The 23,255-nt window shown below is 44.3% G+C and overlaps 1 protein-coding gene across 1 annotated transcript in view; it reads left to right on the top strand.

The window, feature by feature from the left end:
* Window positions 1-23,255, top strand: part of C3 (complement C3) — a 35,912-nt gene that overhangs the window by 12,203 nt on the left and 454 nt on the right. The window contains exons 12-40 of the mRNA XM_003340725.4: window positions 1,380-1,592; window positions 2,173-2,376; window positions 3,581-3,736; window positions 4,597-4,726; window positions 4,931-5,008; window positions 5,179-5,379; window positions 5,505-5,616; window positions 5,816-5,901; window positions 7,246-7,388; window positions 9,190-9,402; window positions 9,796-9,862; window positions 9,964-10,050; window positions 10,220-10,423; window positions 10,558-10,633; window positions 12,256-12,415; window positions 13,729-13,824; window positions 14,121-14,277; window positions 14,393-14,556; window positions 16,880-17,038; window positions 20,042-20,101; window positions 20,279-20,369; window positions 20,791-20,842; window positions 21,117-21,204; window positions 21,351-21,440; window positions 21,926-22,031; window positions 22,334-22,423; window positions 22,553-22,639; window positions 22,766-22,849; window positions 22,935-23,070. Of these exons, the coding sequence (XP_003340773.2) occupies window positions 1,380-1,592; window positions 2,173-2,376; window positions 3,581-3,736; window positions 4,597-4,726; window positions 4,931-5,008; window positions 5,179-5,379; window positions 5,505-5,616; window positions 5,816-5,901; window positions 7,246-7,388; window positions 9,190-9,402; window positions 9,796-9,862; window positions 9,964-10,050; window positions 10,220-10,423; window positions 10,558-10,633; window positions 12,256-12,415; window positions 13,729-13,824; window positions 14,121-14,277; window positions 14,393-14,556; window positions 16,880-17,038; window positions 20,042-20,101; window positions 20,279-20,369; window positions 20,791-20,842; window positions 21,117-21,204; window positions 21,351-21,440; window positions 21,926-22,031; window positions 22,334-22,423; window positions 22,553-22,639; window positions 22,766-22,849; window positions 22,935-23,070 (3,590 nt within the window). The remainder of the gene's footprint in view (window positions 1-1,379; window positions 1,593-2,172; window positions 2,377-3,580; window positions 3,737-4,596; window positions 4,727-4,930; window positions 5,009-5,178; window positions 5,380-5,504; window positions 5,617-5,815; window positions 5,902-7,245; window positions 7,389-9,189; window positions 9,403-9,795; window positions 9,863-9,963; window positions 10,051-10,219; window positions 10,424-10,557; window positions 10,634-12,255; window positions 12,416-13,728; window positions 13,825-14,120; window positions 14,278-14,392; window positions 14,557-16,879; window positions 17,039-20,041; window positions 20,102-20,278; window positions 20,370-20,790; window positions 20,843-21,116; window positions 21,205-21,350; window positions 21,441-21,925; window positions 22,032-22,333; window positions 22,424-22,552; window positions 22,640-22,765; window positions 22,850-22,934; window positions 23,071-23,255) is intronic.

The raw sequence follows: 23,255 nt of genomic DNA, 5'->3' as shown, positions 1-23,255 counted from the left end.
CCACATTATTTGTTTTTGTAAGAAAGTCATCTTTTAAGCCCCAAACCCAAATCCTATACCCACATGTACAGGTGATAAATCATATGTTTTTCTTTTGCGTTTCTACTCCCACAGTTCTTCTTTTAAGGGATATGAATATTTTAGCTACTCTCTGCATATTTCCAAATTACTTTCCAGAATGATAATACCAATTCACAGATCCATCGATGCATCTTTCCATAACCCTTTCCAGTTGTAGTTCTCTTTACCCCTTTGCTAGATGTGATGTGAAAACTCAGGCTCTTTTGAATTTCATTTCTTACTACTAGTGATTTGGACAATTCTTCCATATGGTTGTTAATTGTTTGCAGAAAATTGTGTTCATCTCCTTTGACAATTTCTCTTTTAGGGAATGACTTTGGTCTGATATATTTCTGCGAGTTGTCTATACATCTTGGTTTTCAAGGTTTACCTATTTTACAGATGGGGACTTCAAGATGGCACAAAATTCACTAAGGGGAGATAGTGCATTATTTGTACACCAACCATTATAGCCCAGGGCTCTTGCTGTTGCCAATATGTCTTAGTGATAAATAAGAGTTATTGTAGTCTATATTCATCCCCCCAACCATAATCCTGAAAGTTTTTCAGTTCTCTCTCTCTCTCTCCCTTTCTCTCACTCTCTTCTTTCCCCATCTCTCTTTCCATCTTTCTTCCTCTTTCTCCATCTCTTCTCCTTTCTCCCCCCCCTTTCCCCTTCATTTTGTTTCTCCCCTCTGGCCTCTGTATCTCTCCTCTCTCTATGTCACTCTTTTTTTCTGTGTGTCTTCTCCCCTTCTTCTTTTCTCCCCTCTCTCCCCACTCTCACTCTTCTCTCTCCTCTCTCTAACCCTTTTCTGGCTTTCTCTCTCCCTTCCTCTCTCTCTCTCTCTCTCTCTCTCTCTCTCTCTCTCTCTCTCTCTCTTTCTCTCTCTCTGTCTATCTGTCTATCTCTGTCTCTGCCTCTATGTGTGTGTGTGTGTGCATATTTATATATATATATATTTCACACAAATCTTCTTTCCTTGACATTTTGAAGCACCCCACCCTAATCCAGCTTTTTTCTTACTCTAGACAAATCACAATTGTGCATTGGTTATGAGGGGGGGGTGGGAAGGAAAGAATATGAATCATGTAACCATGGGAAAATGTTCTTATTAATCAACAAAATTAAGTTTAAAAAATAAAAGATAAAAAAAAATGGACAAATCAGTCTTTTGTAGGGTTCCTGGATTGTGCTGACCAGAAGTCATCTAGTCCATTCTCCAGGCCATAAGTGATCATGTCCTGAGAAAATCGGTTTGTATACGCAAAGCAAATGTGTGCTGTGGGCTAAGGTTTTAATTTCTTCCTACCTACAGGTGAGGACAGGCAAGAAAGAGCTCCCTGAGGACCGCCAGGCATCCCAGCAAATGATAGCTCAGCCCTATCAAACAATAGGTGGCTCCAATAATTACCTGCATTTGTCTGTGCCCTCAACGGAGCTCAAAGTTGGTGATAACCTGAACATCAACTTCCACTTGCGAACAGATGGAGACAACATAAACCAGCAAATTCGCTACTTCACCTATGTGGTATATAGCCCCAGTGCAATTCCTGACCTTGCCCTTTTTTCTCCTCTCCCCATCTCCCAGGTCCCTCTTGCTCTGGTTCTTCTAGTTTTCCCCCTTTTCTAGCCTTGAAACTCCTCCGATCTTTCCCCCTCCTTCCACCCTCCATCTCCATGATCCTTGAGCTCTCTTCATGTCTCATGAAAGATGGTTGTGGTGTACTCAACAGGGAGTTGGGCTTGAAGTTACAAAGGTCTGTATTCAAAACCCAATGACACTTACTTTGCAGACTTTGGAGTAGTATATAAATGTCTAATTATTCTGATTATATTCCTGCCCCTATTTCAGATCTTCCTCTCTTTAGTTCCCTTCTCCCATGTCATTTGTCCAGACCCTTCCTTCTCCTTCAATCACTCTCTCTAGTTCTCATTGGGTCCTTTTGCACAATCTCCTTTGATTTCTCTCTCCCACATTCTCTCCCCTATAGGTATTACCTACCCTTATTCCCTCTTGGGTTCCCCTTCTTATTCTTCCCCCCAGTCTCTTACCCCTGTGAGAGGAAGGTCAGCTGGTCCTGCCCCTTAATGATCTCCGTCCTTCCCAGATCATGAACAAAGGAATGATGTTGAAGGCTGGGCGTCAGGCGCGTCAACCAGGCCAGGATGTGGTGGTGCTCACACTACCCCTCACAACTGACTACATCCCCTCCTTCCGAGTGGTAGCCTATTACCAGGTGACTCGAAACGGCCAAAAGGAGATTGTGGCTGACTCTGTTTGGGTGGATGTCAAAGACACTTGCATTGGCAAGGTGAGTCCTATCCCCAAACTAGCCTTGGCTTCTTACCCTTCAGTCTATCTTTGTTTCTATTCAAAAGTTTAATGGATTTCTTCTAAAGCTAGTGATTTTCCCATCCTCAGGAGTATCTAAGGAGCAGCAAGCTAAATGTCCACTTGTTGAGGATATTGTAGAGGTCATTCTTGATCAAGCTTCAGTTTGGATTTGGAGCTAAAGGATTTAGTTTAAAAAGTTGACTCTTCTGCTTACTATTTGGACCTTAGGCATGTCAATGAACTTCTCTGGACCTCAGTCTTTCCAACTGAAAAGTTGAATAGGTGGTGGCAGCTAGGTGGCTCAGTGGAGAAAGCACCAGACCTAGAGATGGGAGGTCCTGGGTTCAGATTTGACCTCAGACACCTCCCAGCTGTGTGATCCTGGGCTTAACCCCTATTGCCTAGCCTTTACCACTCTTCTGCCTTGAAACCAATACAAAGTATTGATTCTAAGAGAAGGTAAGGGTTTAAAAAAAATGAATGGATTGAACTAAATGGTCTCAGAGGTCTCTTTCATCTCTACACCTTTGATCTTGTGATCCTACTCTGTGTTAAGCTCTCTTCTGAGATGAAAAAATAAAATAGTCTGGATCCTGCCCTTAAGGAGTTTATGTTCTTTTGGGGGGAGGGGGTCAGATACAATTCCTACCCAGATAAATATAATAAAAGATGAGCATAGTGGAGGGCAAAGGAGAGATTGATCAAAGCAATTTGAAGAAAATGTGTTTTTTTTCTTTCTTAAAGTCTCTTTCTCTGTCTCTTTATTTTAGTCTTTCTCTCTTTTTGTCTCTTGACTTTTGTCTTTCTCTTTTCTCTGTCTACCCAAGTCTTGACTGTTTTTAATCTCCATTCTCATCTCTCTCCTATTCTGTCCCTTTTTTCTTTATTTCTCTCTCCTGCTACATATGTCTTAGCTCTGTGGTCTATTCATCCTTTCATTCTCTCTCCACCACTTTCCCTCTTTTTAGGTCTTTTTTTGTTTCTATTCAAAAGTTGAAGGGGTTGTCTCTAGAATTTGTGAACTCCCCATCTCCAGAGGTCTCCAAGGACAAGCTATCCAGATGCTTCTCCTCATATCCTCAGCTTTTTTTTTTTCCTTCTCTGTTCCCTACTAAGAAAAGGAACTAGAGTTGCCATTTCCACACCTCCAAGCTTGACCAAATTTCCTCTCTGCCTTTTAGCTGGTGGTAAAAGGAGCAGGGAATGTGGATAAACACCAGCCCGGGAAACAGGCCACCCTGAAGATTGAAGGTGACCATCGAGCCCGAGTGGGGCTTGTGGCTGTGGACAAGGGGGTATTTGTTCTGAACAAGAAGAATAGATTTACCCAGAGCAAGGTGAGCCTGCAAATGTGACAGAAACATCCCCTCACTGAACCTCCTCCATCTTCAACTGAACCCCTTTCAGTCCCATCATTGAACTCCATTATCCCCCTCATTAAATCTTCCCCAACCTCCCTCACTGAACCCTCTCCATCTCCCTCATTTAATTCCCTCTTTCCTCCTTATTTAATTCCTTCCATCCCTGCCATTAAACTCTTTTTCTTTCATCCCTCTAATCAAATCCCTTCTCTCCCCTTTATTGAACCCCTTCCATCCTTCCATCCTTCTCATTGAACTTCTTCCACCACAGAATCTCCTCCATCCTTCAGAGATCATCCCCCTCACTAAACCCAAATAATAAGTACCTTAGACAAAACACTGTGCTTGGGAAAGCCATAACTTCTGTTTGCCTCAGCTTCCTCAACTGTAAAATGGAGATACCTCTCATTTATGAGAATCAAATGAGATATTTGTAAAGAGCTTAGTATGATACTTGACACATAGGAGAAAGATATATAATAAGCATTATTGTAAGATTAAAATTAATATCCAATAACTCCAAGTATTCTATTTTATAAGATTTATTAATAATCACTTAAAGTAGAGGAAATAAAAAGACAAAAGTAAAAGCCTGCGAAAAGAGAAGAGAAGTGGGAGAAGAGCCAGACAGGGAGGACATGATATAAGGACAAAGGTGGGATTCTAGGAAATGGAGTCCTGGGGTACAAAATTCTAATTACACATTATAATAATATAATAGATAAATGCTATTATTATTATTATCCTCACTGAGTTTCCTTCTCCCACTTTTTCCCCTTCCTGATTTCTCATGCCTCTCACTGAGCTTCTTCCTGGGCTTCTCTCTCTGCCTCCAGATCTGGGACACAGTGGAGAATGGAGACATTGGCTGTACTCCAGGCAGTGGAGAGAACTATGCTGGAGTGTTCAAAGATGCTGGACTTGCTCTCAAGACCAACAAGCAACTTCAAACAGACCAGCGGTCTGGTGAGCCTGGGGGAGAGAGCCAATGGGTCTATGTAGGCAATACCTTGGGGGAGTGCAGGATTTGTTTGGGAGGGAAGTCTCACAGAGAGGCCCCTTCAGGACTTGATCCTGACTGGTAGGGGAACAAGGATTCCAACAATGGTTGTGGAATTCCAACAAAATTTGCCCCTATTATCTCATGTCTTACCCATCCTCCTCTTGCAGATCCTGAGTGCCCCAAGGCCAACTCACCCAAGCGCCAGCGACGCTCTGTCCAGCTCATGGAGATAAGGAACGACAAAGGTGAGTAGATGAAGTCCCTCAGGACCACACTGCCAGCAGGAAGATGTCCCCTCTTCCCCCAACCCCAGACCCTCCCATTAGAAGGGAAGCTCAGACCAGGTCTTGCCTGGTTTCTGGGATGGCCCTAGAAGAGACTGAGGGTCCTGGGTGGTGGGGGGTTGTTCTTGCAGCTGGCCAGTATAAGGATAAAAACTTGAGGATATGCTGCGAGGATGGCATGCGCCCGAACCCCATGCATTACACGTGTGAAAGGAGGACAAAGTACATTTTAGACGGTGAGGAGTGCGTCAAAGCCTTCTTGGACTGCTGTCGCTACATCAGCAAGGTTCGTCTGCAGAAGCAGAGAGAAAACATCCTCAACCTGTCTCGAAGTAAGTGTCCTCATGCCTGGTGAAGGCCACGTGAAAGTGGATCATGGGAAGTAAAGGAGATGGAGCCCAGGGCAAAGGAGAGGCTAGCACTGAACTGACGGCCCCGTCCTGTCCTACTTCCTCAGGTGATCTAGACGATGATATTGTGCCAGAAGAAGACATCATCTCCAGAAGCCAGTTTCCAGAGAGCTGGCTATGGATTGTGGAGCCATTGTTAGAGAAGCCAGATAAGAATGGGTAAGGCTGAGACCCCCTGTGATGGTGCTGGCCCTTGCTCCCCACTCCCAGCCCCCCTTGCCACAATCCCTAAATAGTCACCTTCTGGTGATATGACACCAATGCCCTTCCGTCAGGTTCAAGGCATCTAGTTGGCTCTGAAGACAGGCACTCCCTCACCTACGTTCTCTCTTACTTCTCCTCTTTTCCTCCCTCCCAGAATCTCTACTAAGACTCTCAATGTGTTCCTCAAAGACTCCATCACAACCTGGGAGATTCTGGCTGTAAGCTTGTCAGAGACCAAAGGTAAGGCTAGGAATGAGAGAGAAAAGACACTGAGGGGTGGCGTGTCAAGGTGGGATGTCAGGGAAGGGATGGAGAGCAAGGGCTGAGGTCACAGTATCCTCCTCTCCTACACTTCCAAAGTCGTCCTCTCCCAATCCCCTTCCCACTGCTTCTGATGGGAAGTTCTTTTACTTCTAGTATAAAAATTTAAAGTCTTGGATTTAGTTGTTCTGTTGTTGTTGTTTTAAACCCTTACCTTCTATCTTAGAATCAATACTGTGTCAATACTGTGTATTGGTTCCAAGGCAGAAGAGCGGTAAAGGCTAGGCAATGGGGGTTAAGTGACTTGCCCAGGGTCACACAGCTGGGAAGTGTCTGAATCCAAATTTGAACCCAGGACTTCCAGGCTCTGGCTTCCTCCTGTTTAGTTTTGTTGTTTTTTTTTTTTAATAAGCATTTGTTCCAAAGTAGACAAGCGATAAGGGCTAGACTAAATGTGTATATATACATATTATATGTATATGTGTGCATAGATATCTATACACACATACATAAATTAGAATGTCAAGTCTTTGGGAATAGGGATTGTTTCATTCTTTGTTTTTTTTTTTAATAAAACCCTTACCTTCTGTCTTGGAATGGATACTGAGCATTAGTTCTAAGGCAGAATAGTGATAACAACTAGGCAAAAGGGGCTAAGTGACTTGCCCAGGAAGTTTTTCATTTTGTTCCTTTGTTTTGTTTTGTTTTGTTTTGTTTTCACACAGCTAGGAAGTGTCTGAGGTCAAATTTGAACCCAGAACTTCCCATATCCAGGCCTGGCTCTCTATCCACTAAACCGCCTAGCTGTCCCTATTCTTTGTACTTGTATCCTCAATGCCTAGCACAATTCCTGGCACATATATGTTACTTAACAAATACTTGATGGTTGATCACTTGATTCAAAGTCATAGGGTGAGGGGCCAGTTGGGTGGCTCAGTGGATTGAAAGCCAGACCTGCAGATGGGAGGACCTGGGTTCAAGTCTGGCCTCAGACAGTTCCTAGCTGGGTGACCCTGGGCAAGTCACTTAACCCCCATTGCCTAACCCTCCCCACTCTTCTGCCTTTAATTCAGTACACAGTATTGATTCTGTAAGAGTTAAATGAATGTCCAATACAGTGGGGATGTATATATTCTTGGTGGCTAAAAATCTAAAAAATAGGCAGGGGAGAGTTAATTCCATCTTCACAATTCTAAGAAAGAAGGTTAAGGGTTAAAAAAAAAAGTCAGAGGGTGGTTGAGCAGACTAGCCTTTGGAACCTTGACCCCTGGTCCAGGGCTCCCCATCCTATGAAATTCCTGCTCTTCTTCCCCACTTGGGCAGGAATCTGTGTGGCTGACCCATATGAGCTCACCGTGATGCAAGACTTCTTCATTGACCTCCGAATGCCCTATTCTGTGGTGCGCAATGAACAGGTGGAGATCCGAGCGGTGCTCTACAACTACAGAGAATTTGAGACCCTCAAGGTGAGGAGACCTCGGTAGCCCTGCCTGGACCTCCCCCCCAGGCTCACTCCTTGTCCCACCCTGCCCCCTGCCCCCAACCTCATGGCTTGTTCCTCAACTCCGGATTGGAGGGAGAAAAATGCCAGCTGCTTAGTCAATGGCTCACTCATTCCATGAGGCTTCCCTGAACCCTGCCCTGATGTCACCCCCTTCCCCACCCCTATTTCCCATACCTTTCAGGGGTGAAGGTAGGGGGGGAGGTTGAAGGGAAAAACATAGACAACATAAAATATATTGGAAGAGGTGGAAGAGGTCTTCAAATAAGCAAACAAAGAGAGACTATCAGAGGGATTGTAGAAATATAGAATGTCAAAGCTAATAGGCTGGCATTGACAAGGAGGAGGGTATCCAGAGGAGGGCAGCAAAAACAGGGAAGGGGCTCAAGCATAGACCGCCTGAGGATTGGTTGAAAGAATTCAGGATGCTTAACGGAGAGACAAGTGATAACTCTCTCTAAGAATCTGAAGGACTTGGGAGCAGCTGGGTGTCTCAGTGGGTAGAGCACCAAGCCTAGAGATGGGAAGCTCTAGTAGGTTCAAATCTGACCTCAGACACTTCCCAGCTGTGTGACCCTGGGCAAGTCACTTAACTCCCATTGCCTAACCCTTACCACTTTTCTGCCTTGGAACCAATACACAATATTAACTCTAAGATGGAAGGGAAGGGTTTAAAAAAAAAAACAAAACAAAACTGAAAGATTATCATTTCAGTTGGCCCTAGAGTTTAAAACTAGGGTTAATAAGAAGAAGAATAGCTAGCATTTCTGAAGAATTCTATAGAATAAGATTTACATATCTTATCTCACTGGATTCTCAGAACTACCCTGGGAGATGAGTGCTGGCGTTATCTTCATTTTACCAATGGAGAAACCAAGGTGGAAAGAGTTTTGGTGACTTGTTAGAGGTCCTACATTTAGACAGACACAACGTGAGGCAGGATGTGAACTTCAATTGTCCTGACTTGGGATCCAGAGCTCTATCCTTTGTGCCACCTAGTTATGAACGGAAGTTTCAGAGATACAGTTTTTTTTTTCCTGATGGAAGGACAAACTTCCTAACATTTAGAGCTGCTTTCAAAGTGGAATCTTAGGATGGAGTGAGTTCTCCTTCAGCCAGTATTTGTTTTGTTGCCTACTTAATGAGTATAGGATCTATTTAGCAGATAATAATTTGTTTAGTGCCTACTATGTGTCAGACACTGCCTCCTGGAGGTCTTTTAAGCAAAAGGCTTCAGCAAATGAAATGTTTAACAAGGATAATGTGGAGGGAGTGATTATTCAGGCATGGGTTAGATAGTTGGGCTAGATGGCCTTTCAGATTCTTTCCAATGCTGTTTCTCTGATTATTGATTTATTATAGCTGGAAGGAGCCTTAGCAATCATTTAGTCCAGTGTCCTCATTTTAGAGGGAGGGAGAGGACTTCCAAAAAATGGAACAAACCAGAGAACATTAGAGGAATGTTAGAAATATAGAATGTCAAGGTTGATAGGCTGGCATTGATAAGCAGGGGGGTATCCAGAGGAAGGCAATGAAATCAGGAAGGGTCTGGAGTATAGACAATCTCAGGATTGGTAGAAGAGGAACCTGCCTAGGCAGCAGAAATGACTTGCCCAAGGTCAAGCATGTAGTTGAGCAGGATTTGAAACCAAGTTCTCTGAATTATTGGAAGCCCTGGGAAGTTCTTGAGAAGGTCAGGGGGCCAGGAAGAAGATCATGCTTTGGGGGTGGGTTTCATTCCAAGGTGTCTCTCCTCACTTCACTAGGTACGGGTGGAGTTGCTTTACAATCCTGATATCTGCAGCTCTGCCACTTCCAAGAAGCGCTACCAACAGACCATAAGAATCCCACCCAAGTCCTCCACAGCCGTGCCTTTCATCATTGTACCTCTGAAAATTGGCAACCATGACATAGAGGTCAAGGCTGCTGTCTACAACCACTTTATCAGTGATGGTATCAAAAAGAAACTGAAGGTTGTGGTAAGTTGTAGGGGAATTAACCTTATCTTCACCCACCTGTTCCCAGGAGCCAGCGTTAGTTGGGCCCCTCTGTTTGAGAAAGCCTTGGGGAAGAGACCTAACGAATATTAACTGCTTGGAACTGGAGAATCCTAGAACTCTTAGAATTCTGGCCTTGGGATTGTATGACCCCAAACCTCTGAAGCTTAGACTCTTGGAGTCCCAGAACCTTAGGTTGTAAGAATCTTAGGATCTAAGAACATTCAAATACAAAAAATTTAGGGTCCTAGAATTCTCCTTTCTTCAAAAAAATCCTCTAGAACCTAGACTCATCTATCATTCCCACAATGGGAGAGAAAGACCATTCAGGGGATGATAATTTGACTGTCTATCTCTTTCCCACCCCCTACAAAGGCGGAAGGGATGAAAGTGACAAAGTCTGTTACCACTCGAACCCTGGATCCAGTGAAACTTGGACACAGTGAGTTGAAGTTTGAGAAAATGGGACTGCAGGGGGAAGGAAGGGAAGGGAACTAGAGAGAGGATCTTCTCTGATGCCCTACTTTCTACACTGCTGGTCAGATGGAGAGCAGAGAGAAGACATTCCTGCTGCAGACATTGAGGACATTGTGCCAGGCACAGAATCGGAAACTAGCATCCAATTTCAAGGTAACAGGCTCCAGGGGACCCCTCCCTGGACTCTCCTCAGCCTCTCTTCCTTCCCTCTTTGCTTCTCCCACTTCTGGAAGGCATGGCTTTAGACCTGGGGTTATAGGGTAAAGGGGACTGAGGACCTGTCTGTGAAGGAGCTCCTGAGGGGTCTCAATACTATCTGCAGGGACACCTGTGGCCCAGATGGTGGAGGATGCCATAGATGGTACCAAGCTGAATCACCTGATTGTGACGCCATCAGGCTGTGGTGAACAGAACATGATTGGAATGACTCCCACGGTCATCGCTGTCCACTATCTTGATGCCACCGAGCAGTGGGAAAAGTTTGGCTTGGAAAAGCGAGCTGGAGCCTTAGAACTTATCAAGAAGGGTGAGGTCCCCTGACTCTCTAACCTTTCCCTTGTCTCTCAAAAGCCCACTTCGATGGCCATGCAGACTATCACCTCAGCACAGGCCAACCTGGTGTCTCTCTGGTCAAACCATACTATCTTCCCCTCTCCACAGGGTATGCACAACAGATGGCCTTTAAGAAGGGGGACTTCTCGTATGCTGCCTTTTTAAATCGACCATCCAGCACATGGTAAGCCAGGGCTAGACCCTGGGGAAGTCTGCGACAGGTCCTTCCCTCTCCTTCCCTTCCCCAACTCACTATGACACCGAGATACAGGTGAAGGGAAACAAGCCCATCTGCTAAAAAGTGAGGAAAGGTAGCATTGTTGAGGGTAGAAAGCACAAAGATTAGAAATTCACTTTCTAGCTGTGTGACCCTGAGCAAGTCACTTCATTCCCATTGCCTAGCCCTTACCACTCATTTGCCTTGGAACAGATAAATTGTAATGATACTTAGTTTCAATTCTGAGACAAAGAAAGAAAGAAAGAAAGAAAGAAAGAAAGAAAGAAAGAAAGAAAGAAAGAAAGAAAGAAAGAAAGAAAGAAAGAAAGAAAGAAAGAAAGAAAGAAAGAAAGAAAGAAAGAAAGAAAGAAAGAAAGAAAGAAAGAAAGAAAGGAAGAAAGGAAGAAAGGAAGAAAGGAAGAAAGGAAGAAAGGAAAGAAAGAAAGAAAGAAAGAAAGAAAGAAAGAAGAAAGAAAGAAAGAAAGAAAGAAAGAAAGAAAGAAAGAAAGAAAGAAAGAAAGAAAGAAAGAAAGAAAGAAAGAAAGAAAGAAAGAAAGAAAGAAAGAAAGAAAGGAAGAAAGGAAGAAAGGAAGAAAGGAAGAAAGGAAGAAAGGAAGAAAGGAAGAAAGAAAGAAAGAAAGAAAGAAAGAAAGAAAGAAAGAAAGAAAGAAAGAAAGAAAGAAAGAAAGAAAGAAAGAAAGAAAGGAAGGAAGGAAGGAAGGAAGGAAGGAAGGAAGGAAGGAAGGAAGGAAGGAAGGAAGGAAGGAAGGAAGGAAGGAAGGAAGGAAGGAAGGAAGAATGTTTTGTTTTGTTTTTACAAAGAAAGACCCTGAGGCTAGAGAGGGGAAGTGACACAAAGGACAATAATAACAACAGTTTTTATATCCAGAACACTTCATTTGGACAAAGCACTTGCCTGCATCCCTGGGAATTAAATAGTATAAATCTTATTCTCTCCATGTTTACAAATAAGGAAACTGAAGTACAGAGAGGTCAAATGGTTTACCCAAACTCAAAGAGCTGGTGTTTGAACCCAGAGCCTCAAACCCCAAATCCAGTGAACTTATCTATACCCTTATGGTGCCTAAGATTGAGATCATAGATCTTCAACTGAATGTTAGGGTTGGGAGGACTTTAGAGAATGCCAGGGGGTGGGAGAGCTCTTAGCACACAGAATGTCAAACAGAAAATGTCAGAGTTGGAAAAGACTTTAGAATAGGGAATATTAAAGATGATGGCAAGGACCTTAGAACCTAGAATGACAGAAATGTGGGAGAGCCTCTGAGATCATCTGGTCCAACTCTTTCATTTTATTGATGAAGAAACAGGTTCAGAGAGATCCCATGATGTGCTCAAAGCCAACTCACTAACAGATCTGGGACTTGAATTCAGGTCTTTGGACTCCAAGTCCAGTATCCTTTCTAGAACAAACCTGATGATTTTTAGGTGAGATACCTCAGTTCAAATCCTGACTGCCACTTTCCAGTTGTGTGTACCTCAATTTAGGCCCCTGCCGAGGAAAGAGCTTAGACTTGATGAGCTCTCTGTGCCTCTGTGATGGTGAGCTGACATCATGACTTTGTCCCCAGGCTGACAGCCTACGTTGTAAAGGTATTCGCCATGGCCAGCAACCTCATAGCGATCGATGCCCTGGTCCTCTGTGGTGCAGTCAAATGGCTTATCTTGGAGAAGCAGAAACCAGATGGAATGTTCCAGGAGGATGGCCCAGTGATTCACCAGGAGATGATTGTAAGGCCCCTACCTTCCACTTAGAGAGGGGAGAGGGAGAGGAAATGTGGTAAGGCAGCAATAACAGGAAGAGAGACAGACATAGACACAGAGACCCAAACAGAGAGACAGAGAAGCAATGATAGAAGATAGATATAAATAAAATAAAGAGTCAGCTAGGTAATAGCTACATAAATGTAGATAGAGTAGGATAGGCAAGACAGCCAGATAGAGGTGGATACAATTCGATAATAAAAGAGGATAGATACTGGATAGAGAGATGGATAGATATGAAGTGGGACAGATATATATATATATATGTACATATATATATATAAAGGGAGATAGAATAGATAAAAGGGAGCTATGTAGATAATAGATTGATAGATCAATAACTAGGTAAATAATTAGATGGATAAATATGAAGTGGGACAGATAGATATAAAGGGAAATAGAATAGATAAAAGGGAGCTATATAGATAATAGACTGATAGATCAATAACTAGGTAGATAATTAGATAGATGGATGGATAAACAGATGTAGGTAGAATAGGACAGATAGATATAAAAATAGGTAAAATAAATAAAATAGAGACCAATAGATATTAAAGAAATTGATAGATTGGCCAATAGGTAATGGGTGGATGGATACATAATTACACAAACAGACAAAGATGACAGCAAATAAACAAGTAATTAGATAAATTAGATAGAGAAATAGATAAATAGGGCATTTCCCAAAGACTTATGTACCAGGCATTGTGCTAAGTATGGAGAATGCAATTAGAAGGGGGAAAAAAAAGATAGTCCCTTCCCTATCAGAGCTTACGTTCTGGGGAAGACTGCATAAAGGGAACTGAAAAGTATGGAGAGGAGAAAGCAAGGTGGCCTGGTGGAGAGATGATCCATGGACTGGTCTGGATTTGAAGTAAGCACGACTGGACTGGTTTTGGGTGCTTCCTCAGCTTGCAGGTTCTGAGGAGCTCATTAATTAGAGAAGGAGGCCAAGGAGGGAAAGGCATTACCTCTCCAGTGTGAAAAGCCTGCTGGATCATCAGGAAGTAGGGGTGGGGATCATGAACTCCAGTATATGGAGGCCTGGGTGGCAGAGCTGGGGGGGCTGGGGTCCTCTCCTCTGATGAGATAGAAAGGTACAACTTACCCCAAACCTGTCAGTCCTCACTGTCCTCTGCCCTTGGGAAGACACAGCTCTTACCCTCAGGAGGTTGCTAGTCTGATGGATCAGAAACCAGGGAGATTTGCTAGGAGAAATGGGAGTTCAGAGGCAGAATAATCTTGGACTCGATGTACAACTTGTTTTTTGCTCCCCTCAGGGCGGCTTCAGGGGTGGAGAGGCTGATGTCTCACTCACAGCCTTTGTGCTCGTAGCTCTTTATGAAGCGAAAGACATCTGTGGAGGCCAAGTCAATGTAAGTGACCCTCTGCTAGCCTTTTTTTGGGTACCAAACCTTCTCCAGTCCCTAATGCCTCTGCCTTCCACTCTTCCCAAACTCCCCAAACCTCTGAGGTGTGAATAACTTTAGCCTCATGACTTGTGCCCTACCACTCAAGGGTCTAAAGCTGCCTCAAACCTCTTCTCTGGTCTTTGGGGCATAAAGGATGGCCCACCCAGGTCAGAGGCTATGCTGCCTGCCAGGGGAAGAGGATATGGCATCAAGTGCCCTGTAGGGCTGGCCTGAGCAGGACCCGTATCTTCTTCCTACAGAGCTTGGAAGGCAGTATCAACAAAGCAGGTGACTACCTGGAAGGCAGATATCAGGCCCTGAATAGGCCCTACACCGTGGCCCTGGCTGGCTATGCCCTGAGCCTGCTGGATCGTCTTGATGTGCCCAAAGCAGACAAATTCCTGAGTGCCGCCAAAGGTAAATGAGTCCCCTTGGACTAGGGAAGAGGGGGGCAAAGATAAAAGAACCAGGGAAGTTCCCAGACTGGGGAGAGCCAGTCAGGACCTCTGAACTCTCTTTCCCCACCTCCCAGATGGCAACAGCTGGCAAGAGCAAGGCCAGAAGCTGTACAATGTGGAGGCCACATCCTATGCGCTCCTGGCCCTTCTGAAAATCAAAGATTTCGACACCATCCCTGGTGTAGTTCGATGGCTCAATGAGCAGAGATACTATGGAGGTGGCTATGGGTCCACCCAGGTGAGTGGGGCCCAGGCCTGGTGGGCAAAGGTCACACTCACACACACACACACACACACACACACACACACACACACACACACACACACACACACTAGTTCTTCTCCAGGGGCTTTCCTGGAGGAAGGTTGTCTATGCAGAAGGGTCATGGCAACGGGCTCCATCTTGAGTCTGTCCCAAATAGTATTGGTTGTTTTCTTAGGGATTTCTTTGATGGCTTGTTCAATTTCTTTTTCTGATATGGGATAATTTAGGTATTCTATTTCTTCTCCTGTTAATCTAGATAATTTTTATTTTTGTAAATATTCATCCACATCACCTAGATTGCCATATTTATTGCCATATAATTGGGCAAAATAGTTTTTAATAATTGGCTTAATTTCCTCTTCATTAGAGGTGAGGTCTCCCTTTTCATCTTTGATACTGTTAATTTGGTTTTCTTCTCTCCTTTTTAAAATTAGATTGACCAGTACTTTGTCAACCCATCTACTGAGAGCTCAACTCCTTCTCTCTGACCATCTAAAGTATCAAAAGTAGAAACCTAGAGAACTGCATAATATAAAAGACAAGAAAATCATAAGCTAGGCATGTACCCCAAACTGGATTTTTTCCATTGGTAGAGAGAACTCCCAAAGAGAAAACTCCCTCCTTACTGATGCAGGTTGGCACTTGGTTTGCAACTTATAGTCCAAGAGAGTCCAATATGCTTGTCCAGAATCATGTTGCTAGTTAGAGAAAGATCTTGGATGAAGCTCTTCCCAACTCTGTGGCTGGTTCTCCACCTCCTATCCCATGCTTCCCCTGGAATTCATCATCATCATCATTATTGTAATCTCCTCTGTAATCATTCCTACTCTTAACATTATTAACAAAGAACCAAATAATCTCAAGAATGAGATAGGATTATAGACCTCTAAGCCCCCAATACACCGCATGATTCATGTATAGGCACCTAATGTATGTTTGTGCTAGGTACTGCCCCACAGAACACGAACTATCAGAGCTGGGGAGGTTCTTACTGCAACAGAACATCATTAACGTGGAATGTCAGAGTTGGGGGGGGGTTAGAGCTATGATTTTACAGGCATAAGGAACTCCTTTTATAGAAATTCCATCTATCAATGCTTATCCACAACTTATTCGTGACTTTATAATCTTGGAAATTTAGCTATGGTTTGTTAGGCAGTCATTCGGTAAACATTTATTTGGTGCCTACTATATGCCAGGTACTATGCTAAACACTAGAGATAAAAAGGAACAAAAAAGACAATTTCTGCTTTCAAGGAACTCACAGACAACATGTACACAACTGTACCAACAAGCTATATACAGGATAAATTGGAGATGATAAATTGAGGGAAAATAATAGAATTAAGGTATATCAGGGAAGGATTCCTGGAGAAGGTGGGATTTTGGCTGCAACTCAAAGGAAGCAAGGGAAGTCATAGAGGCAGACATAAAGAGGGAGAATGTTCCAAGCATGGGAGAAAGCCAGGGGGAAAGTCTAGATTTGGGAAATGGAGTGTCTGTAGCATCAGGTAGGGAGTGGGTGGCATGTAAAGTATTAGAAGACTTGGAAAGGTAATGGGGTGGGGGAGTAGATTATGTAGGACTTTGAATACCAAATAGAGGATTTTATATTTGATTTTGGAGGTGCTGCTGAAGTCAGAGAATAAATGCCTTCCCTCCAATCACAGAATTAGTATGCATCAGAGACAGGACTTGACCTGATGACTTTCTTGCTTCAAAGGAGGCTTTCTATACACTATGGCACTCAGCCTCTTAGAGGAGACTTTAGAATATAGACAAAAGACTGTCAAAACTTAGAGAGCACCTAGTACAACTACCTTCTTTTCCAGGTGAGGCACGGAAAAGAAAAGGAATCATCCCAGAATCATATAGAGAATTAGCAAATTAGTGACACAACCAAGGCCAGAGTCAGGTCACCTGATTCCCAGAATGGGAGTCCTACATATTATCCTGGGCTGCCTCCATAGAGGTTAACCCCAGATATTCTCCTCCTTCCCCTTGGCCCCTCTGGGTTCTCTTTCCCCCACTATAGGGAGGAAAAACTGGAGCTTTCTCAACAAAACAGGACAGAGCAATGGAAATTGAGGGGAGAGATGATAGGAGATGCATAGGATTGCCCTCAATCCTGCAGTTTGCCTTAGCCCCTTCTGGTTGGGTTCTAGTTCACTTCAATGGTGTTCTGGAACCTGACATGACTTTTCGGCTCTTTTTTTTCTTTTGGTGGGTTCTAGGTCACCTCTACTGTGTTCTGGGATCTTTTGTGACTCCTCCCCCTCCCCCATTTGTGTTCTAGGCTACCTTCATGGTGTTCCAGGCTCTGGCCCAGTACCAGCAGGATGTTCCTGATCACCAGGAGCTAAACCTGGATATCTCTGTCCATCTGCCCAGTAGGAGCTCAGCCATCAACTACCGTATCAATTATGAGTCTGCCAGCCTGTTGCGGTCCACTGAGGTATAGTGTTCCTTGTCTGCATCCTGCTCACTGTAGCTGCTGGACCCTGGATGAAGGGGAATGCCATCCTTAGTTCTACCCTCACTCCAGTCTACTGCAGAGGGGCACCTTTCTTCTCACTCTGAGAGCAGGTCAAGATAAGGGAAAGATGATCACAGTGAAAGGAACCAGAGAATTTACCAGCGTTATAAAGCCTAGGAGAATGAAAGTCTGGCTCCCCATCACCTCCTCCATTAATCCCCAAGCATCTCTATAAAAGAAAACCTCTCTATAAAAGAAAACCATGGGGAGAATTTTCACTTTTACTATCACTTCTCTTTTTTCCTACTTCTTTCTCCTCTTCCTTCCCACTCTGCTCTCTACTCTCTTTTCTCTTCCCTTGCCTTGTCTTCCTTCTTTTTCCCTCTTTCCTTCTCATCTTTTTTCTTCCCTTCCCTTCCCTTCCCCTCCCTTCCTTTCCCTTTCCTTCCCTTCTCTTCTTTTTTCTTCCCTTTTCTTCCCTTCCCTTCACTTTCCTTCCCTCCTCTTCCTTTTTCTTCTCTTCCCTCCCCTTCTCCCCTCACTGATCTCCCCCCCCATCCCTTTCCCTCCTCTTCTTCCTCTTTCTCATCTTCTTAGAATAAAATCATTTAGAACTGGAAGTTTAAACCTCTTCTCATACTCTTCCCATCTTCCTACAATCTTGTAAACATGACTTCCTCTAGAAAACACTGAATCTCTGACCACCCTGGTCAGTTCTGGATATAATTTTACTTATTCCCTCCCAACCCCCCTCCCCAACACCTTGGGTCAGGATGAGGAGTAGGTGATACTCCTAGCTTATCACTGTTGCTTATAGACCTACCCCTATCATCACCATTCAGTAATCTTTGAAGACTTCTACATCTTATTCAGGTCCTGGTCTTGAAGACCCATGATCTTCAGGTCCTTGGGTCCTTCCTCAAGACATAGTCTTCCTCTCTACCGTATCCCCTTATAGGAGGGGACTTACGCACTGATAATCCTTTAAACAGCCTTGCTTCCTAGTTCATGTATCTCCCCCACTCCTATAATCTGTACTTTCACTCCACCTCAGCCAGACATAGGAATGCTCATATCCTCCATCTCCTCATCACTCCAAAGCATTCTACCCTCATGAACCAGAATTCTAAGTGTCCTCCTTAACCATAATCTCCAGCTGCCCATCTCTCCCTGTCTTATCCTCTTAAGCCTTTTCTCTGTTCCCATGATGCCACTCTTATCCCTCCCCATTACCCAGGTTCTAGTCTCTGTTCTCACCATTCCACTTTGAAATTTTTATCAACTTTACACTGCCCTCTACCCCTGGATCCTTTGCTGCAGGGTTCTGTTCTGTTGCTGCTCACCACATTCTAAACCCATGGTTTACTTCCACCATCTGCCTTCTCTGCTCCTATTCTTATGCTGCTGAACCTGCAAGAAGTCACCACTGTGCTGACTTGTTCAACACAAATTGGCTCAACTCAGCCCTCACTAGTACACAACAATCCTTTGACCGACTCCCATAATCCTCACAGCATGTTCCAATCCTTCTCTTCCTTCTTGTCCCCTATGCTCCTCTTAGTAGTAACCTTGCTTCATGTTCTATCAAAAAAAGGTTTCTTTTTCTCCAATCCTATTCGTCAAGTAACATCAGCATCCTCTCCCATTCTCTCATTCTTTGCAATGATCTCCAAAGTAATGGCAAGGTTCTTGTGTTCTGCATCACAACCTCTCTCATCTCCTTTGGGGAACTTGCCCCTTTGATCAGATCTCCTTCAACATCATATAAAGCTTTTGAAAAACCTTCATGTGATCCTAACAATCTCTCAAGTGATCTTCCTATATTTATCTTCCATTTTATGGCCATATTCCTAGAAAAATGCTATCTATATTTATTGCCTCTACTTCCTCATGTTCCACTCAATTCTCAATCTAAAGTCTGTTTTTTATACACTTCCCCACTCAACTGAAATGATCTTTCCAGGGTCACCAGTGATATCTCTACTATTAAATCTGATGGACTTTTTTCACTCCTACTTCTTGACCAATCTGCAACCGTTGATATTGCTGGTCAATTTCCTAACATTCTTCTCCCTGGATTTCCATGACACTGCCCTGTCATAGTTCTCTTCCTACCTGTCTGACTACTGTTTCTCAGTCTCTTTTGCAAAATCTTCATCTATATTGTACCATCATATATGAATATACCCCAGGGCTCTGTGCTGGGTCCTCTCCTCTTTTCTTTCTTCCATAGTACGTCATGGTGATCCCATCACTTCCTATGCTTTCAATTATCCAGTCTACAAGAATGGCACCCAGATCTACAAATCCAGACTAACAGCATCAATTTTCTTTCTCTCTAACCTTCCCCTTCCTTCAACTTCCCTGTTTTTGTCAAGGATGCCATCATCCTTTCAGTCAGTCACCCAAGTTCTCAATGTCTGAGTCATCCTTTTCCTTCTCCCTGAACTCCAGTATTCCATTTGTTGCCATATTTTATTAATTATCCCTCCACAACATCTCTCCCATTTGTCCCCTTCTATCCATTCACATAACTACCACCTTATCCCAGAGAGTGATGCCAGGATCCAGAACACTAATGAGGTATCTCCTATGGTTAGAATGTTCTTCCTTCTCCCTACCTCTTAAAATCCTTGGCTCTCTTCAAGCCATTAGATTATAAGTTCTTTGAGGCAGGTACTCTGGCCTCTTTTTGTATTCCCAGAGCTTAGCACAGTGCCTACATATAATAGGTGTTTTATACGTGTTCACTGATTTATTGATTAAGCTTCCCCTCCTGAGAGGCCTTCCCTAATTTACCCATTTATTAGTTACCCCCCCCCATCCCCAAAATTAATTTGTATTTATCTGGGTACTTGTTGATTTTTCCCTAATGTGAGTTCCCATGGGGAAAGGACTATCTCCTTTCAATCTTTGTATCTCCAGTGTCTGACACATAGTAGGTGTTTAATAAATGTATGCTGAATTGAATTCTCCCTACAGACCAAAACAAATGAAGACTTTACTGTGAAGGTCAAAGGAAAAGGACAAGGCACATTGTCGGTGAGAAAGCTTCAGGCCCTGACCTAGGACTAGCCTAAGCTCCCACTCCCAGATTCACCCTAATTTTAACTAAAACTGGGCCCTAATCCCAGCCCAGCACTGCCCCTCTGCCCCTCTTCCTCTCACAATATGTGTTCCTGCTCTGGTCCACATTGACTTCCTTTCTCTCACCCCCAGGTAGTGACAGTGTATAATGCCAAGTTAAAAAATGAAGGAGTGTGTAAGAAGTTTGATCTGAGAGTAACCATTAAACCAGAGGAAGGAAATGGTAAGGTGTTCCCTTCTTTCTTCATAGGTCCAGAATCTGAAACCATATTTTCTCCTCTCTCCCAAATCTTGGTTATGATCTCTTCCTTCCTTCCTCCCTTCCTTCCTTCCTTCCTCCCTTCCTTCCTTCCTTCCTTCCTTCCTTCCTTCCTTCCTTCCTTTCTTTCAAACCCTTACCTCCCATCTTAGAATCAATACTGTTACACAGCTAATAAGTGTCTCAGGTCAGATTTGAACCTAAGACCTCCCATCTCTATGCCTGGCTCTCAATCCACTGAGCCACCTAGATGACCCTACTCTCATCTCTTTCTCTAGCTCTTGCCCCAATTTAGATGCCCGCCCCCTTATATCCTTCCCCCATTGGAGTGGGCACCCAGATCAGAAGCTCTTACCATCACATGTTCTCTCTCACCTGTTTTCAGCCAAGATGCCTCAGGATGCCAAGAAATCAATGACACTTAACATCTGCACTAGGTGAGTGGACCCTAATGGGAACAGGAGAGAAAAGCCACTAAGGATCATCTCACCTCCTTGCCTAGAAGAAGGGACCAGATTGGGCAGTGGGTCCCTCCCATCCCTTCTTCCCTCTTTCCTCATTCCTGACACTTCCCCCAAGGAGTCTTACTTGTCCCCAACAGAAGCATGCCACAAACTAGAGGTCAAAACCTCAATCTCAGACTAACATTCAGGTACGGCCTTTGTCCTTACTCTGATTCCTCTTGGGCCCTTTTTGTTCTGTCCTATCCAGGTACCTTGGTGAAACTGATGCTACTATGTCAATTCTGGACATCTCGATGATGACTGGCTTTTCTCCAGACACAGAAGATCTTGATAAAGTAAGAAAGTTGGGGAAGGAGGCCAGAAAGAAGGTGTAATAGACTTGGGGAGAAGTCCAGGACAGGGCTGGTTGAGGGAAACACTGAAGTCCTCAGAAATATTCAAGGCTCTTATAGTATCTTTTCTTCCTTCTCCCCAATCCAAGCTGACTAAGGGCAAGGACAGATACATCTCCAAATATGAGCTGAGCAAGGCTGTGGCTGATAAGAACACTCTTATAATTTACCTGGACAAGGTGAGCATGATAATTGCACTTAATTTTTCCATTCCCAGTCCAAATTCTGCCCACAATCTCTTTTTTCTGCCTTTTCTGACTGGTTTAATCCCTTCCTAATTCTCTCTCTCTCTCTCTCTCTCTCTCTCTCTCTCTCTCTCTCTCTCTCTCTCTCTCTCTCTCTCTCTCTCTCCCACTGTTTCTGTCTCTGTCTCTGTTTCTGTCTCTCTCTCCCTCTATCTCTCTCTGTCTCTGTCTCTGTCTCTGTCTCTCTCTTTCTCTCTGTCTCTCTGTCTCCCTGTCTCTCTCTCTCTCTCTGTCTCTCTCTCCCTTTTAACCCATCTCTAGACTCATCTCAGTCCTTCCCATCACTTTTCTTCACCTCCTCTTTTCCCTTCTTCCTCATGATCTTTATCTTTGTCTTCTATTGTCTACCAGCTTCCCCCCCCCAGTCCCCGTTCTCCATGAACACCCCACCCATTCCTTCTGTTCCTTCCTCCCCTCAGATTTCCCACACTGAAGAGGAGTGCTTAACCTTCAGAGTCCACCAATATTTTGATGTGGGTCTCATCCAGCCTGGGGCAGTCAAAGTCTACTCCTACTACAACTTAGGTCAGTAAGCCCTCTGTCATGGAGGCTAGGGAAGGGGAAATAGGGGTAAGAAGCAAAAAGCAAGATCTTGAGGACCTCGTACTCTGTGATGTTCTGAGTCCCGAGAGTCTGGAATGCAGGGATATAAACATCTGAAACCTTGATGGTCTGAGGTTGGAAGGTCTGAGAGTCTGAAGTTTGGGGCTCAAAGGGTCCTTGTTAGAGGGCCCTGGTTCTTACTCTTGGCTTATGTCCCTGAGCTTCAAGGTACCAAGGCTGAAGCTCTAATCTTTATTTCTTATTCTCTCTCTCCCCGTCACCAGACGAAGCTTGTACCAAGTTCTACCATCCAAACAAGGAAGATGGTTTACTTAACAAGATTTGCCACCAGGATGTGTGCCGTTGTGCTGAAGGTGAGTGCCAAGCCTGCTGAGGGCAGTGGAACATGGCCTGGCTTGGGGATCTGAGTCCAGTGAGAAGCATGGGCATTGCAGTTCCCTCTCCTGGCTAGCCACTAACCCTATCTCCCCTCCTCCTTGCAGAGAATTGCTTCCTACATAGGGAGGATGAAAATCTATTGACAAGGCAACAGAGATTTGAGGAGGCTTGTGAGCCTGGAGTGGACTACGGTGAGTGTTAGGTGGCGGATTCTGTGACTCCTACATGCTGGTGGGTTTCTGAGTCTGACTCTGCGCTAGCTGACTGTGGCTAGCTGTGCACCTGCCTCACCTGACCTCTCTGGTCTCTTCCCTCAGTATATAAGGTCCAGGTGACCAAAATTGATCATTCTGAAAGCTTCGATGACTACCTGATGCTCATCAAAGACGTCATCAAGTCCGGTGAGTGCCCCCATCCAGACCCTCAGTCCTTTTCCGGTGACTCCCCTTCCCTCTCTCCTCACACTGTTCCTCACCCTATCCACAGGCTCCGATGAGAATCCTCGGGGCAAGATTCGCAAGTTCATCAGCCCTGTGAAGTGCCGGCAGGCCCTACCTCTGGAGGAGGGCAAGGATTACCTGATCTGGGGCATCTCCTCTGACCTATGGAAAATGACTTCAGAGTAAGAGCTAAGGACCACCTGTCTCCCCTAGTGGAAGCTCTTCTCTCCATCTCCCTGCCTGGCCTTAGAACCTGTCTGGTCTAGGTCATCCCATTCATTCCCTGCCCAATCTGAATCCCTCTGTGCATCCCTTCTTTGGATTTTTCTGCTTATCATCACTCCCTCCCCTGCCTAGCCTGGGTTTC

The sequence above is a fragment of the Monodelphis domestica genome, chromosome 3 (assembly GCF_027887165.1).
Source record: "Monodelphis domestica isolate mMonDom1 chromosome 3, mMonDom1.pri, whole genome shotgun sequence".
Lineage (NCBI taxonomy): Eukaryota > Metazoa > Chordata > Mammalia > Didelphimorphia > Didelphidae > Monodelphis > Monodelphis domestica.
The sequence above is the reverse complement of the archived record's forward strand: the minus strand, read 5'-3'. Positions and strand labels throughout refer to the sequence as shown.